Genomic DNA, 19,020 nt, shown 5'->3' on the forward strand with positions numbered 1-19,020 from the left:
TTATAATGCCGGCGAAAGAGTCATTTTGTCTCTACAATTCCCTTCTATTGCAGTTCTTTTTGTTGTCAATGGTTATCCTGGTCACAAACTGTTTGATAGGTGTTATTATATATAATTATTGCTGACACAATGTGGATGTAGAAATAACTTCGTCTGCACTAGCGGACGAAATGACACTTCAAGATTTTTTTTAACTTGTGCAAGATCATGTTTCGGAGGGAAAATGCTAATGCTTACGATGTATAGAATTGGCATGGCTCAGATCAATGAAACAATTCCGATTACGATCATTTTGACATTTTATACCCCAATATTCTCTATTCTTTATTTTTTTTTTGCCCATTTTTCTCTATTCTTTATTTTTTTCAAATTATTCTCAATTCTGTTATCCCTATCCACACCCTCATCAATATATATATTGAAGTTGTTACTGCAGGAATTTATTCGCATAGCGTCATGTTAAACAAATTTTATACAAAACTCCTACAGCCTACTGTGCTCGCGTTTGCTGTTTTAGAAGGGTAATGGTAATATTAAATGGACATTTTGTTTTTATTTCGATTTATTTTTATTGTAACTATTGACCAGAACGCTTTATTGTAAATTTACAATTAATAGCGTTCTTGCTAAAACGGGACAAAAATCAAGAAGATCCGTTTTCCGTGTTTACAGGGGAGGTAATATTTTGACACTATAGGCAGCTTTCGTCAACCGTATGGTCGTTGAATGCGCAATTAAGTACGTGCAACTTATTTTTTTTAAAGTCAAATATTTTTGAAACACTAGTATATTGATTATTCTTTTTATTGATTTTCTTACTGTTATAAGAATTTTGTCATCTACACTCAGTATTAAACTGCATAGACATTGTAGAAGAAAAGCAAGAATCTGCAACTATAGTTCCGATCACAGATGATTCTATGTACAAGAGATGTGTGCGCAAATACACGGGTTTCAGCTGGGCAATTGCACAGGAAAAATTCTTGTATATTGATAAATTTTGCGGCATGCATTTGTTGAATTGCTATCGCTGAACAATGGACACGAATGCAAGATTAAATTTTGCGCTTTCATGACAGTTTGCATACAAATAATGCTTTAAAAGAGGGTCTGGGTGAGAGGTTTACAGAAAAGAGAAAAATAGGGCAAACATAGAAAATACAGAATAATGTTACAATATATAGAAAAATGAATAATGGGCAAAACTATAAATAGAGAAAAAATTCCTAAACTTTGAAAAAATTAAAGAATACAGAAAGGAACAGTGGGATATCCAGTGAACGAAAACAAGAGAAAATTCGCTCTTCTTATGATAGAGTCGAGAAAGTCAATAATAAAACAATACCGGTGACGATACTGATCAAAGGTTATTTCTAAATAATAATTGTACATTGTATAAAAGAAATTATTTGTTAAACTGTGTTAATAGAAATATACGTGCAAATACACGATGTTTTATGGTCACTGAGTATTTATCGAGATAATTGCTTTATAAGCTTGTGAAACTGAAATTTAAAAACTGCCAATCTTTGCTGCATATTGATAAAAAAAAAATCGGAAAAAATCATGTACATACAAAATCGAAAGATCGTTCGGGTCACCAATTTTCTGAGTGTTCCAAAAAGTCCTTAGCATGTTACAGTTTCCCAAAGTATGCTTATTTTTTCACACCTAAGTTATCGAGCACACCAGGTTAAAAAATTAAAGATAACTATTTTTATAAAGTAGGTATCTTTCTACTCTTTTGTAAACAATTTTAAGAAAAGTCGTCTCGAGTTTCGAACAAGTATTTGCGGTCTTCTCGATCTATTGACATTCAATGTTTACATCGAGATAAGGTCTGTTTGATTTTGCTTAGTAACTTAATTTCAAAAGTGCCAATCTTTGCTGCATATCAATCGATTCCTTTGGAATTTTTCCCTGACTTTCGCTGATCTAGCTGTATATATATACGAATAATTAGCATGTTCCAGAGAGATATACAGACAGTAAAAAAATAAATTGAATTGGTACTCCAGGAATTTATTCGCATAGCAACATTTTAAACCATTTTTACTCCAAGCATCTATAGCCTGCTGTATTCGTCGTTTGCTACATAAGGAGGAAAATGGTAACATTGAGTGGAAGTTTTATTTTCAATTCAATTTATTTCTATTTTAACTATTTACCAGAACGTTTTTCGGTGAATCCATAATTGATAGCGTCCTTGCTAAAATGAGACAAATATTGAGAAGATCTAGTTTTCAGTGTTTACAGGGGAGGTGATATTTTGTCACTAGATTTCCCACTGGGAAGGGCTGTCACGAAATCCTGAGAAGTTCCTTCATAATATAATTAGTTCCAAGTGGAAAAAAAACATTCTTAATATTATTTCCACTGGACCAAATATAATAGTATTTGTTCCGCACGGAATAAAGGTTATAGAATATTAATTTTGTTCCAACAGGAACAGATATTATGGCAAAGTTTATAACAGTTTCCAGTGGAACTTCTGTTAGTGTTAGCGGAACAAATATGATCAAATATACGTTGACAGGACACCCTCCATCTCTTAGAAATTAAACATACAAGTTCTTATTTTTGCAAAAGTTATCCCGTCCAATAAAAAATCATCGCAATTATAATTATTTGTTACAGACACACAGACAATGAAAAGGTGTTGACACGTGTAGGTCCTTGTTTTACTTTCGTTTTCTCCTTAGGCCTCAAATTTGCATATTTCCCAGAGTTCCCGGGGAGTGACATAGAAACAGGAAGTACTTTGTATGTCAGAAATATTATTGGAAATCACCGTAATCGTTGACTCATTGCTTTTAATACTGTCTTTGTTCGGGACTTTTCGATAGCAATATTTACATTGTTATTTATTTGAAATCAAACATAGAAGACTTATAATTCATCGTGTTGAAGTAAACCTGTCAAATATCATCGAAACTGAAGAAAGCCGCTCAAGCAAGTCGTTCATGTTGTGAACCCACTTGTTGGTTTGTTCAATACACATTTTTTTTAATTTCGATTAATAATTGATCTTTATATGTTTTTATTGTTCATAGTGGCAACCATTTTTTTGTTTTCAGTATCATGTCATTTTAAAAATTATGAAACTGGCCTGTCAAAAAATTTATTTTGGGTGTTAACTAGAGGTAAAGGCCCGAGTGATCGTTCTTCCGCACGTGTAGGCTTCCGTAACCTCCGCCATTTTTGTGGCGCTGAAACTCGTCTGCAACCCCAAAAACATCGTAGTTCCTTTAGATTTTCTTTAAATTTTGATTTAGACAGGTATTTCAGTTCTATTAAAGACCACATTCTATTAATTATTCTTGATTTATGCTTGAAATTACGCTGCAGTTGTATTTTCTTTGTGTTTTACCAGATGTCCAGTTGCACGGATTCTGAGGGTCCTCCTGCCAAGAAACAGAGACAAAATAACATAGAACAAAATACTGAAAATTCCGCCTCAAATTCTGTTATAAAAGAAGTGAGTATATTTCAAAAGACGCGAAATATATATGGTTCAAATACAAAATGAAATATGCATGGATCGATAATTACCTATGTGCGCGAAATTTTTTATATTTCAGAGACCACTTTAAAGACTTTTAAAAAAAACTAAGTAATTTAATGTTGATAGTGCTCATTAACAGGTTTGACAGCTATTTTTCATCAGAGGATATGCTTGTGCACAGAAAACTAAGATTTATTAATCAACATGTTTTAAGTTACCAGTCTGATAGTGATACATTTTGTAATAGCACCTTACACTAATTTTGAGTTCCAAGATTTATCTCCTACTTGCCTATGTTTTTGCAAAGGTTGACCTAATGACCTTTTCAAAACAATCACATTAAGACTGACACTTAAAAACTAGGAATAATAATTCATTTTCTTCAGTGGCAGACACACTTGAGTTTGGTGTATTATCATGATTATACTTTGTTGAATTGCTAAACAGTACACACATTTAAAGTTGGGGCCTTACTTTGTCAGTGCAAGATTGGTAGGATGTAGAACACTTAACTTTGTATGTCTTTTACAGTCCATTGGTTAAGCCAAAAATAAATAGGGCTAGATAGGTACTGTTACAGGTACATGTAATACATTTTGTTTATTTAAATATTTTTCATAGATTATTTAAGAAAATGTTCTAAACTTTCACACAAATATATGTGGACTTTAACCATGTTAACAGTGCTTCACCAAAAACGTCCATATAATGTGCAAGGGTAGGTAGGGAGACATAAAACATGGTTTATATTTTTTCCCTTGGATTTGGACCCTTTCACCACAAGATTAAAGTCCCTGCTTTTATTATATGTCCCCAATGGCCATAGTGCATACAGAGTTAAAGGGAAACATCAATCCTACATGTCTTGGGGGCATGTGATAAGTTTTTGTTTCTTTTATTTGGATTGCAAATGAAGCACCTGACATTGAAGCTGCTTCATTAAATAAAAAACTTTTTATATCCAGCAGTAGCAGCAGTCCTAATAAAGTTATATGGAGAAGCAACTCCAATTAATTTTTATGCCCCCGCCATAAGGTGAAGGGGGCATTAAGTGTTACCCTTGACCATCCATCCTTCGGCCCGTCCCATTTTCTTTTGAAAAGCAAGCTTGAGCAGGGGCATTCTTGTCCTCAGACACATTCTCCTTTTATATTTACTCATCTTAATCTATTTGTTTGGATTTTTTTTCTTATGAAAAATTGATGCATGTATATTGATTTCATTTTTGTAGTCTAATTTATGACTGAATTTTTTACCGTAATCACTACCTTACCTAACTACATACTGACAGCCCCATGTTTTGAAGAAGTTAAGTGTTATGAAGGTCCTTAACCATGTAAATTGATTTCCCACCTTTCTGATCAATAGAAAGAGAGTGTATTTATATTTTGTTTTAGTGAACAGCAGTTCTATGCTTGTATTTAGTGCAGATTTCTTATAATAGATAAGGTTCATTTTTTCGAGGGTTGAATTGTGTATGTAATTATTCTGACTTTTTGGGCAAGTTCTGATCTGTGCTGCATTGTTTTTCTTCTGGCATTGGGTTTATAAATATATGGAATGTACAGAACTTAAGTTACCTATTACCATTTAATTACAGTGGATTTATTGTCAAAATTTTTTAGAGGCCAAACATCCAAGAATCTACAACAAAATGAAACATACCAAATAACTTTTATCTAGAGTTACTCTTAATAAATATGATAAAATGTAATGATTGAATCTATCTTTATTGATAGGGATTAACAATGGGATCAAAGCCAGTAAAGGTACTTTTGCCCTATATAATATATATATGTACAATGTATGTCACTGCAGCACTGGGTGTCAAAATGGAAAAAAAGTCAATTATCTTTTCTCCTGTACATGTTTTCTGCAAAATTTTGATTTTGAATATTCCAATCGTACATTTTGAACCCATCCAGCTTCTGTTTATCATGTTTTTATAGTGTGCTTCTCTGATGCTTATCTTTATGAGAACTTTTTTCTAATACTAGAAAGTAACTTTTGCTGTTAAGTCTTTATAACTGAACACTAGAACACACCCTCGACATTGCAGGTCCGTGAATGAATTAAAGTACCTATGCCGTATTTTTAGTCTCGATTTTCAGTATTCATATTGTTTTCTCTGCTTTCAAAATATGTCTGTTTGAACACGTCCTGGTTTTCTTACTACAATAAACTTGCTATGAACTAATTTTATTATGCCCCTGCCGAAGCTGAGGGGGCATTAAGTTTTACCCTTGTCCGTCCCAAAATTGGTTTCCGTTCTCTAACTAAAGTTTGCCTCAACCAAATGTTATCAAACTTATACACAATGCTTATTAACACAAAACACAGATCAAGTTTGAATATTGGTGGCGTCACTTTAACCGTTCTAGAGTTATGTCCCTTGATAAATGGAAAAATTGCAAAATTTTTCATTTCTGTTCTCTAACTTAAGTTTGCCTCATCCAAATGTTATGAAACTTATACACAATGTTTATTACCACAATACACAGATCAAGTTTGAATTTTGGTGGCGTCCCTTTTACTGTTCTAGAGTTATTCCCCTTTACAAATGGATAAATTGCTAAATTTTTCAATTTTGTTGAGCCTAGACTTTTGTCGAAAAAGCGAGACATAGCGATCCTAAATTCCGTCGTCAGCGGCGTCCACAAATATTCACTCTGTGGTTAAAGTTTTTGAAATTTTAATAACTTTCTTAAACTATCCTGGATTTCTACCAAACTTGGAAAGAAGCTTGTTTATGATCATAAGATAGTATCCAGAAGTAAATTTTGTAAAAAAAAAATCGTTTTTTCAGTATTTTACTTATAAATGGACTTAGTTTTTCTGCCAGTTAACATTACATTCACTCTGTGGTTAAAGTTTTTAAAATTTTAACAACTTTTTTAAACTATCCTGGATTTGTACCAAACTTGGACAGAAGCTTGTTTATGATTAAAAGCTAGTATCTAGAAGGAAATTTTGTTAAAATTTTGTTCCATTTTTACCTTATTTTACTTATAAATGGACTTAGTTTTTCTTCCAGTTAACATTACATACAGTCTGCAGTTTAAGTTTTTAAAACATTTATTAGATTCATAAACTATCCTGGATTTTTACCAAACTTAAACAGAAGCAATTTACAATCAAAAGATAGTATAGAGAGGAATATTTTTTTTATTTTTTTCCTCATTTTTGTTGAGCCTGCGATTAACAGCAAAAGTAGGCGAGACACTGGTTTCTGAAGAACCCCTACAAATTTTTTTTCTAAGATCAAGTACAAATTTTTTGTTTCCGTTCTCTAACTTTAGTTTGCCTCAACCAAATGTTATAAAAACTTATACACAATGCTTATTACTACATAATACAGTTTAAGTACGAAATTCGGTGGCGTCACTTTTACCATTCTTGAGTTATGTCCCTTTATAAACATAAAAATTGCTGAATTTTTCTTTTCTGTTCTCTAACTTTAGTTTGTCTCAACCAAATGTTATAAAACTTATACACAATGCTTATTACCACAAAATTCAGATCAAGATCAAATTGTGGTAGCGTCACTCTTACCGTTCTTCGGTTATGTCCCTTTATAACTATATGATATGCAAGCGGGGGGCATCATCTGTGTCCACATGTGGACATAATCCACATTTTAACTAATTAACCAAAATTAATAGTGGTATTGAGGTGGAATAAAACAGACTTGTTAAATGGTGTACTATAGTGTAACATTGATATAAAACAACTACTGGAAGAATTCCAGGTGCTGATAGAGGAGGGATTTACAGATGGTAACAGAAAACTGCATGTGACATATACTATTGGTATCAGTATCGGATTCGACCCGGAACTTGTTAATTATTGGTGATATTAATTATGTGGAAAACAAAAGGGCCTGAAATGATGTAATTTTTAAAACAACACCATTGTCCTATATTAAGTTGAATTCTTTGATTAGTCGTTTTTACGTCATGCCGGCTAACAAATTGGTCCTCTTTATTTTAGTAGTATAGATATATAGCAGTGGGGTGGTAAAAAAAGGAAGGTTTGGGAGCTTTTTTATTAGTCCCCTACTGACGAAGTCGAAGGGGATTTTAGGTTTGCACTCCTTCCGCCTGTCTGTCAGTCTGGCAAATCAGTTTTCCACTCTTTTTTTCTTCATGCTTGAAGATATTGATTTGATATTTGGTGTATTGTTTTATCATGACAAAGTTACAGATCAAGTTTGAATTCTAATATGACGTGCTTATTTCGCTTTGTAAACAACATTGTGATAAAATTCTCGATATATTTATACTTAGCGCAGACTCAGAGATGTGCATATTGGTGGCTGCTAATGCTCAAGATAAAGTTCGAATATCACGGCCCAGGCCATGTGTAAATGTCCAACAAATCTATGGCTTCCATGAATTATTTCTTAATATTGTTCTGGTCTGATGATTTTGGGCAGAGTTATGGTCCTTGGACTTAGAAAATTCACTCAAATAATCTGTTTTCTGCACTTTTTTTTGTCATGTTTGTTTTCTTCATGCCCAATATCCATGTATAGTTGTGGAACTATCATAATTTCCTTAATGAATCCATAATGTTTAGTTTATCCGCCATGGTTCAACAACTGCTTATAAAACTATAGATTTTTGTCATGTGAATTTCTAAGTCATTATGAGTAATAGGGTAACAATATTTGATACATGGGATTCTTGCAAGGTCATCATGTCTGTCAGACTGTGCATCTGACCTCAACCTCATTTCATGGATCAGAAATCAAGAAAAAATTTAAATGATTTTGTCTGTTTCTCTGATTATACTTTAAGCAGTAGATCAACTATATTTGGTGTATGGAATGGTTGTAAGGTGTACATGTCTCTCTTTTAGATGTCATCTGACCTTGACCTCATTTTCAGGGTTCATTGGTCAATGTTAAAGGAGTAGGTCCAGTAAGACCCCTTTTTGGCCCCAAAATATAGCAGTTTTACAAAATTGTTAAAATGTAAATTTTTAGCTATTTATTGGAAAGTAGAATACTTCTGCTACATAAATATGGGCAGTTTTTGACAATACCATGCATATATATCGGGTACTAGCATCATTAAGTCATGCTAAATTACTGAAATCTTCACAATTTTAGCATTTGAGTTACATTTTAGACGGTTTCCGTCTTAAATGGAAGTGGCCGCATTTGTGTTCATTCTTAATATTTAAATGCAAGTTGTATTTGATGATAATACATAACATATATAAAGGTTAAGGATGAACACGGATGCGGCCACTTTCATTTTTGACAAAAACCATCTGAAAAGTGACATATTATGGCATATTTGATAGATTTTTCATATTTAAGCTTGAATCTGAACGTCTTTAATGATAAAATCAGTTCAAATCTGTCACATAAACTAATTGAATCGACTGAAGTAGACACTTAAGTGTTTAAAAAGTGACCAAAATCTTGCATCAGATGAACCTGAAATTTGAGGCCAAGATCGGCCCTTAACGGACCTACTCCTTTTCCGGGTCAAGTCTTGTTTCTCAAGTAATATTTGCAATATGTCAACAATATTTGTGTGTATGGAATGATTGTAAAGTGTAGATACCTTCTGGCAGGATTATTTGACCTTGACAACATTTTCATGGTTCATTTACCAATATTTATTTTTGTGGATAGGTCTGTTCCTGGGATACTATAAGCAGTAGGTTAACTCAGTCTATAACGTTAGCCACTAGTAGTCTGATGTCCCAGATTATTAAAATTTTATTCAGACTAGTAATTTTGCAAAACTGTGTTTAGACACATACATGTACATGATGTAAGTAGCATATATAGTCTGAAAAGATTTTGGTGCAGACTGTTAACTATATTTGGTGGATGGAATGATTGTAAGATGGACATGTCAGTCTGGTAGGTTTGGTTTGACCTCATTTTCATAGATCATTGAGAATGTAAAGTTAATGTGATAGTTGCAGTGAAACATTTTTCTTTAAAAAGACTCTCTACATTAAACAGCCTAGAATTTTTCCTTTTTGGAATGCCTGCAGATCTTGAACAGATTTTTGACCTAGTACATTAGTGTATAATGCTTACTTACATATTGAGATTGCATTTTGTTCTTTTTGACTTTTGGTTGAATTACTGCATTGGACTTCAAATATTTAATGAAAATTTAACTTGATCAGACTTTTTATTTTGTGTTTCCTGTAGTCTTGATTCATCATGTTCATAAGTGTATGGTGATGACCTTCTGGTCAAGTGAATGTTTTGTTCTGGTTGACAGACAATATATGCAATAAGGCTGCCTTTGTGTTGACAACACGTCTATTTTTTTGTACAAATGGTTATTTTATGTGTTTAGAAATTGTTCAAATATCTAAAAAAATTGTATAAAACATTTTTTTTAACACCTATAATTTATTTATGGTTGTTCCGTTCATACTGACATTGTTTCTACAAAACTAGGAAAATTAAAAGTTTGATGTAAGAAATAAAAATAATATGAAAGAAAATGAAAGCAGACAAATTAATACTATCAAACATGTCAAAGAGGATAGGTATTTGTCTAAAACTATTGAATTGAACAATTATGAATATAAGGATGTGTGTGCCAATGAGACAGACAGTGGGAAAAACTAATCCCCATTTCTTTTTAAGTGATATTTTTGTACAGATTCAAACTTGTTTTCTTTTGTTTTTTTACATGAATTCAGATATGGGATAATCGGTAAATGTCTGTGAGACAGCAACCTAATTTAAACACAAGCATTGTAACATGACCATACAGTCTTTGATGATTGACACATGTGGCTAAGTCTGTGATCATACAGCTGTATAACAAACTCTGGGTTTTTCAAGAGTTGAGTCGACTTGGGACAATTAACGAAATGTAAATTAATTCAGTGGAGATAACTCGATACATTCACATAGACAAGAATAACCACTTTCTATATTTCAAATAAACTTTTAGTTTCAACAGTTTTCCTTCCCTTTGTGTCTTATAGTTTCAATAATTTTACCATCCATTTGTGTCATTAAGTTTGAGTTTAAAAACTTGCACATGGCTATGTTCTTTTTTGTTGTTTGATTGCACTGAATGTTCTGTTGTTTTTTTTTTTTGCTACAATTTTTATCACATGTGTGCTGGTATATATTGTTAAATTACAAACAAAATCTGTTCAAAGTAATGGTTGTTAGGTACAAGTCTACTTTTTGAGTGTTATATTTTTAAACCAAATGAAAAAAATATTGAAATTGGTAAAAGGCTCTGATGCTGTTTGCTTAAAATATTTGCTTAGACTGAGACAGTTGTATGGAGTAGAAAATGTTATTCATTTTTAAAATACAAGCCAATGAGACGTCTGTGCTGAATATTTGTAATCATAAACAGTTTTGTTTGTATTTTTGATTAGCAAAAAAACAATGATAAACAATTTAGCATAATCATATACTAAACGTGTTTTTATATATGTTCTTTGTGCAATCCAGAAATAATCTTGTTGTTAGACAAGCAACTTGGTTTTTATACGACCGCAAACAAATTTTGTGGTCGTATATTGGTATGACGTTGGCGTCGTCGTCGTCGTCGTCGTCCGAAGACACATTGGTTTTCGCACTCTTAACTTTAGTTAAAGTGAATGGATCTTTTTGAAATTTTACCATAAGGTTAAATACCACAAAAGGAAGGTTGGGATTGATTTTGGGGGTTATGGTACCAACAGTTAAGGAATTAGGGGCCAAAAAGGGGCCAAAAATAAGCATTTTCTAGTTTCCAGACAATAACTGTGGAACGGTGTATGGATCTCTCTGAAATTATACTACAAGTTTCCATACCACAAAGGGATGGTTAGGATTTGCTTTGGGGGGTTATGGCTCAAACCGTTTAGGAATTAGGGGCAAAAAAGGGGGAAAAACAAGGTTGTCCTGGTTAATGGACAAATACTTTAGTACAAAACATAATTTAAAGCAGTGTAAGGGAGATAAATCAAATACATCATTGAAATTATCTCACTTACACTGCTTTTAAATTATGTATAAAGTAATGGTTAATGAACAATAAAGATAATTTAAAACAGTGTAAGGGAGGTAATCCAAATACAACGTTTTTGTTACTTCCCTTACACTGCTTTTAAATTATGTTTAAAGAAATGCATATTTATAAAGGAAGACCAGTAAAAATATCTGCAAATGTTGCATCATTTTTTTTTACAAAAAAATCCATATGAAAGATTTGACACTATATTTTTAATTCTATTATAAAATAGATTAAGTTAGCACTATGGTAAATTTAAATGGGTAATTATGGTTGCCAACTCCATTGGAAATTTGAATTGAGATTATGACCATATCTTGAGGGAAAGAATTTTTTGTGGGAAAAAAGGGGGGGGGGGGATAAAAAGAAATTGTGGGGGGTCAATCTTTTCTCATTTCAGATTTCAGAAATTAAAAAGAATTATTCTTCAAATATTATTTTTTTTTCAAATTTCAAATATTGAAAAATTTCAAGAAGTAATCTTTAATTGCACAGTATGGCACATTAGATTTGTAAAATCTTTGATCACATTTATTTATTTGTTATGCCGAATCTAACAGTGTATTTAGATTTTTAATTTTGGGTCCAGTTTTCAAAATAGTCTACATTAAGGTCCAAAGGGTCCAAAATTAAACTTTGTTTGATTTTAGCAAAAATTGAATATATGAGGTTCTTTGATATGCTGAATCTAAACATGTATTTAGATTTTTGATTTTTGGCCCAGTTTTCAAGTTGGTCCAAATTGGGGTCCAAAATTAAACTTTGTTTGATTTCAACAAAAATTGAATATATGGGGTTCTTTGATATGCTGAATCTAACCATGTATTTAGATTTTTTATTTGTGGACCCCGTTATCAAATTGGTTCATATTGAGGTCAAAATGGTCCAAAATTAAACTTTGTTTGATTTCATCTAAAATTGAATTATTGGGGCTCTTTGATATTCCAAATCTAACCGTGTATTTAGATTTTTTATTTTGGGTCCTGTTTTTTAAATTGGTCTTCATTAAGGTCCAAAGGGTCCAAAATTAAACTTAGTTTGATTTTAACAAAAATTGAATTCTTGGGGTTCTTTGATATGCTGAATCTAAACATGTGTTTAGATTTTTGATTATGGGCCCAGTTATCAAGTTGGTCCAAGATAGGGTCCAGTATTTAAACTTTGTTTGATTTCAACAAAAATTGAATATATGGGGTTCTTTGATATGCTGAATCTAAACATGTATTTAGATTTTTGATTATGGGCCCAGTTTTCAAGTTGGTCCAAATTGGGGTCCAAAATTAAACTTTGTTTGATTTCAACAAAAATTGAATATATGAGGTTCTTTGATATGCTGAATCTAACCATGTATTTAGATTTTTTATTTGTAGGCCCCGCTATCAAATTGGTTCATATTGAGGTCAAAAGGGTCCAAAATTAAACTTTGTTTGATTTCATCAAAAATTGAATTATTGGGGTTCTTTGATATGCCAAATCTAACAATGTTTTTAGATGTTTAATTTGGGTCCTGTTTTTTAAATTGGTCTTCATTGAGGTCCAAAGGGTCCAAAATTAAACTTAGTTTGATTTTAACAAAAATTGAAATCTTGGGGTTCTTTGATATGCTGAATCTAAACATGTGTTTAGATTTTTGATTATGGGCCCAGTTTTCAAGTTGGTCCAAGTTGGGGTCCAAAATTAAACTTTTTTTGATTTCAACAAAAATTGAATATATGAGGTTCTTTGATATGCTGAATCTAACCATGAATTTAGATTTTTTATTTGTGGGCCCCGCTATCAAATTGGTTCATATTGAGGTCAAAAGGGTCCAAAATTAAACTTTGTTTGATTTCATCAAAAATTGAATTATTGGGGTTCTTTGATATTCCAAATCTAACCGTGTATTTAGATTTTTAATTTTAAGTCCCGTTTTTTAAATTGGTCTACATTAAGGTCCAAAGGGTCCAAAATTAAACTTAGTTTGATTTTAGCAAAAATTGAAATCTTGGGGTTCTTTGATATGCTGAATCTAAACATGTGTTTAGATTTTTGATTATGGGCCCAGTTTTCAAGTTTGTCCAAGTTGGGGTCCAAAATTAAACTTTGTTTGATTTTAACAAAAATTGAATATATGGGGTTCTTTGATGTGCTGAATCTAACCATGTATTTTGATTTTGGACATTGGACCATAATAGGTAAATTAAAAAAATTCAAGTTCTTAGACCACATTCTTTCTGTGTCAGAAACCTATGCTGTGTCAAATATTTAATAACAATCCAAATTCAGAGCTGTATCAAGCTTGAATGTTGTGTCCATACTTGCCCCAACTGTTCAGGGTTCGACCTCTGCGGTCGTATCAAGCTGCGCCCCAGCGAAGCATTTTATTTAATATTGAAAATGTACATGACCTAGGGGAGTTACTAGTATAACAAGTTATTTTAATTAATATTTTCAAATTTTAGAATTCAAATAGCCCCAAAAAGGTAAGATAATAATCTGCTTGCATGTAGTCAGATGTGTCTACAGGCCAGTCACAGCTATTACACTAAAAACTTCACATAATATTACTACTCTTGAATTCTGCACATATTTTTCTCTTTCTAAATTCACTGTGATAAAACCATTGAAACGTTTTCTGTGTGATACAGCTTTATTAATGTTGATTTGCTCAATTCAGTAAGAAAACCAAACTTAGCTATTTGAAGGCTCTTGTCATTTGTTGACTTATTTTTAAGCAAACCTTTGTTAGGAGACTACCACTGCTTGCAGGGATTGAATTTTTATGGTGCTCTGTTGCTTGTTATTCTAGAGGTCTGTTCGTCAGTGTATAAAATTTGGAACGATTTAGAGCTCCTCTACAATAGCATGTTCAAGAAAAGTTTGGTTGTCAAATTTGTTGGCAAGCATAATAATTAAAACTGACATACGTATAGTTTCAGTCTGGTTATGAAAAAGAGTGAAAGTTTGATTTCACAGGTGATAAAAAATCAGGAAATAATAATTTTTTTCAATGCATACATGACATAAGAAAACTTTGGTGAAAAAATGGGGATTAAAGTAGCCAAAAGTTTGTTGATCATACTATTATGGAGAGCTGTAATGTCTGTCATTGTTTTGGCACCAACTGAATAAAGACCTAAAAATATTATTTAGCTAAAAAGTGACCACTGCCCCTCAATTGAACAGCTGCTTGTATTAGTCAAAAGTCCTCCAGAATACTATAAATTCAGAAATAATTGTGAGGTTATTAATGTGAATAATACGTCTGGATGTGTATCGCAATAATAAAAAGTTGCATTCAGATATCTGATACATATGTCTGTAGGCCTGTTTTCCCGAAATTGCAATAACTAATCTCGTATTTTCGTCCATTCTTCAAAAATCGCAATAATAAATGCTTGCAATAATTTCTGAATTTACAGTAGCTGCTGGTGAAGGGTGATAAATGTTTAAATGTTTTTGATAGATTGAAAAAATATATTTTAATACAAATACAGCTTATTTGTTATTCAAGGGATTTAACTGCTTTGGAATTCCTTTAGCATATTGCAAGCAAACCACATGCATAAAGAATTTAGTTGTATAAAGATTATTTAAGTAAAAAAAATGCTGGACACTTTGAAATGAAAAACATGAATATACTTGCTTTGTTAGCTATCTTTTCATTCTTGGTGTTGACACTAAACTTTGTCCTAAATTTCTGAAGGGTTAAGATTGTTACATTGCTACCATTACTACATAATGCTAATTATCAGCAAAACATTATTCATGATTTAAATCTTTTCTGAGAACTGTAAAATAATATGTCAAAACATCAGACATAATATATGTCATAAAAAAAATATCTGAAGCTTGTTAATTGGATATTAAGTTGCAATATGAAATTAAAGTTTTGCATTGTTTCAGTCATAATTTGGGATTATCACATCAGCAATTTGTTTAAGAATTTTTATTCTATGAGGAAATAAAGTATTGTTCTTTAAATTAAGGACTCGCATCCTGTTTATATGTCATGTACTTAGCTACACATATGTTGTTTGTAGTGTCCATTATTACTGTTAGCAGACAGTGAACCCTATATAAAGGCTGTTAAATTAGGGTAGCTGGTAGAAACTTAATTGGACCGTGAGAAACAATTTGCCAAATAGTGAGTATACTGCGTTACAGAATCAGCAATCCTCTTGGATTTTCTTTAATTTGAATTAATTTATTATATAGATAAATGACATCATTTGAGGAAAGTTTTAATTTTTTTTTAGGTCAACATGTCACAGAATGGGACAAGTGAAACTGACATTGATGAAAGTCTGTATTCCAGACAGTTGTAAGTAAAAATGCTGAGAATGTAAACTTTCGAGACGACCAGTAAGGTTATTGTTACCTGTCACCCACAGATATATTTTGCAAGGATAGGATTTTCTTCCTTATAGCAGAATTTTTATTGTCTACTTACAATTTTAAAATCAAGTTTAAACATGATATTTTTATAAGATTGTGGGTTTTTCTTTTTGTTATAGTGTTACTACTTCCTTGTAATATGGAGAGATGTGATTTTATTTTATTTTAACATAATTCCTGTTCAACATGTTCAATGAAACATATTGAAACCAAATGCTGTCAGGTTTTTGCACCACAAGCTTAGAAATGATTATGATGGAATAGAGGTCTTTTCCTCCCCTTTTTCTAGTGTCAAAATCTAATTCCTGAAAATGGTATCCTTTTTTTTGCATAGAAAAAAAAATGAGATTCAAAGTAAACAAAAAAGTGATTGAAGCTTGCTGTGATGTATTATTATTATATCTTTTCAGTACCTTTTCAGTGCAAAAAATGAATTTTGTTACAAAAAATGTTGTTATTTTCAATTGAACACAGAAAATAGACATATTGGTAAATATTGTGATAATTTGAGATGAAAATTTAAATATTTTCATTCTGGCTTTGAAAATAGACTGTATAAAGAGACATGGCAGGTGCTTGAACAAACGTATTATGTAAGGCATTGTTGATATAAAATTTACATTCATATTGTATGTAAACATGGTAAAGGTATTGCCATAAATATAATTACACATTCTTATACATTTGTTTTAGATATGTACTTGGCCATGAAGCCATGAAAAAGATGGCCAACTCTAATGTTCTAATTTGTGGAATGAAAGGACTAGGAATAGAGATTGCAAAGAATGTTGTTCTTGGTGGTGTTAAATCTGTTACTATACAAGACACAGAAGAAACAACCTGGTATGATCTGAGTTCACAGGTTAGTAGTTATAAAATATCAATTTCTAGAATACATATCTCCTTGACTTTCTAAACCTGTTCTGGTTATTGAGAGTTTTGAGTTCTGGATTTACACTACAATGACTAACTTTGTGTAATAAAATTCATTGTGTTCTACTTATTGGTTTCTAGAAATCTGCTCTATGCAAACCTCTACTGGTTTGGCCTAAGCCAAAAAAAAATAAATGTGTTTTTCCGGTCGCCTGATCGACCCTAATTTATAGGATCTGACCCTAAAAAAATAAAATATTAGTAATTTTTTGTGTGCTTTGAAAAAATCTCTTCTTTTCGAATATCCTTAAATCATCATGGTCTAATTTGTGCTATTTGTTGAAGCGTTTTTGTGACAGTGAATGGCAATAAACAAATGGCATGCTTAAAACTAGTGAACTCGCAGTTTGATTGATGAAATACAACTATAAACCTGATATACAAACGTTCATTAAACATTGTTAAAGGTTCACACTCAAAAATATTTGAAGAATAGCTCCAAGAACTTTATGATGAGATCGATTGAATAAAAAAAAAAAAAAAAAATTCCCAACCAACGGACCCTATTTTTTGGGGGGCATGCAACCAAAAACACTCCTATTTTTTTGGGGCTCTATTTTTGGTTGTTGGCCAATTAGAATATCAGGTTCTTGTATGACATGATATATTTTCAATAGTGTTGAGGGGCCTCTTTGGCCCAGTGGTATAAGTAGTTGAACTACTGTTACACTAGCCAGTCAACACTGAGGTTGTGTGTTCGAATCCCGCACGGGGAAGGTGCACTTGACTACGATCTTAATTGACTAGGATTGTCAGTTTTTCTACCGAAAGGTCTGTGGTTCTCTCCGGGCGCTCTGGCTTCCTTCACCAATAAAAACTGATCGCCACGAAATAGCACAATAGTGTTGAAAGTGGCATTAAACACCAATCAATCAATCAATCAACAGTTTTTAAACGACCGCAAAAAATTTTGTGGTTGTATATTGGTATGACGGCGTCGTCGTCCTCTGAAGACACATTAGCTTAAGTGAATGGATCTCAATGAATTTTACCATAAGGTTCAATACCACAAAAGGAAGGTGGGGATTGATTTTGGGGGTTATGGTACCAACAGTTAAGGAATTAGGGGCCAAAAATAAGCATTTTTGTAACTTCCAGACATAACTTATGTGTAAGTGTATGGATCTCTCTGACATTGTACCACAAGGTTCCATATCACAAAGGCAAAGCTGGGATTGATATTGGGGGTAATTGCCTCCAAATTTTAGGAATTAGGGGCCAAAAAGGGGCAAAAAACAAGCATTTTTCTAGTTTCATGACAATAACTTGTGTGTAAGTGTATGGATCTTTATGAAATTGTACTACAAGGTTTCATATCACAAAAGGAAAGCTGGAATTGAGTTTGGGGGTAATTGCCCAAAAAGTTTAGGAATAAGTGGCCAAAAAGGGGCCAAAAATAAGCATTTTTCTAGTTTCCAGACAATAACTTGTGTTCAAGTGTATGGATCTCTCTGAAATTGTACTGCAAGGTACCATACCACAAAGGGAAGGCTGGGATTGATTTTGGGGGTAATTCCCTCAAAATTTTAGTAATATGGGGCCATAAAAGGGCAAAAAAACAAGCATTTTTCTAGTTTCAGGACAATAACTTGTGTGTAAGTGTATGGATCTTTATGAAATTGTACTGCAAGATTCCATATCACAAAGGGAAAGCTGGGTTTGAGTTTGGGGGTAATTGCCCTAAACGTTTAGGAATTTGGGGCCAAAAAACAAGCATTTTTCTAGTTTCCAGACAATAACTTGTGTTCAAGTGTATGGATCTCTCTGAAATTGTACTGCAAGGTACCATACCACAAAGGGAAGGCTGGGATTAAGTTTGGGTGTGATGAATCATAAGGGGGTTCAAAAAATTTGGGGGGGGGGGATTTTTTTTTCCTTTTTTTTCTTTAAAATTTTCCATTTTAAATTGGTTATTTCTGATTTATATATAAAAGCAAATGATAATGATATGGTTTGAATAGGTAAATTAAAAATTTTTAAGTTCTTAGACCACTTTCATTCTGTGTCAGAAACCTATGCTGTGTCAAATATTTAATTACAATCCAAATTCAGTGCTGTATCAAGCTTGAATGTTGTGTCCATACTTGCCCCAACTGTTCTGGGTTCGACCTCTGCGGTCGTATCAAGCTGCGCCCCAGGGGAGCATTTTATTATACAAGTAAATTGTAAAACTATGAAATAAGTGTAGGTATTGGGTTGTTG

The 19,020-nt window shown here is 32.4% G+C and overlaps 1 protein-coding gene across 10 annotated transcripts in view; it reads left to right on the forward strand.

Moving 5' to 3' along the window:
* The first annotated feature begins 2,744 nt into the window (after positions 1 to 2,744).
* The window catches only part of LOC127701758 (ubiquitin-like modifier-activating enzyme 1), a 54,947-nt gene continuing 38,671 nt past the window's right edge, over positions 2,745 to 19,020 (forward strand). For 2 of the 10 annotated variants that reach the window (XM_052205742.1, XM_052205723.1), the window contains exons 1-6: positions 2,771 to 2,984; positions 3,374 to 3,478; positions 5,245 to 5,274; positions 13,950 to 13,970; positions 15,747 to 15,811; positions 16,579 to 16,747. In XM_052205742.1, the coding sequence (XP_052061702.1) occupies positions 3,374 to 3,478; positions 5,245 to 5,274; positions 13,950 to 13,970; positions 15,747 to 15,811; positions 16,579 to 16,747 (390 nt within the window). In that variant the 5' untranslated portion in view covers positions 2,771 to 2,984. The other 8 variants (XM_052205737.1, XM_052205731.1, XM_052205762.1 and 5 more) reach the window with 8 other exon arrangements.

The sequence above is a fragment of the Mytilus californianus genome, unplaced genomic scaffold, assembly GCF_021869535.1.
Source record: "Mytilus californianus isolate M0D057914Y unplaced genomic scaffold, xbMytCali1.0.p SCAF_1, whole genome shotgun sequence".
NCBI classification, from domain to species: Eukaryota; Metazoa; Mollusca; class Bivalvia; order Mytilida; family Mytilidae; genus Mytilus; species Mytilus californianus.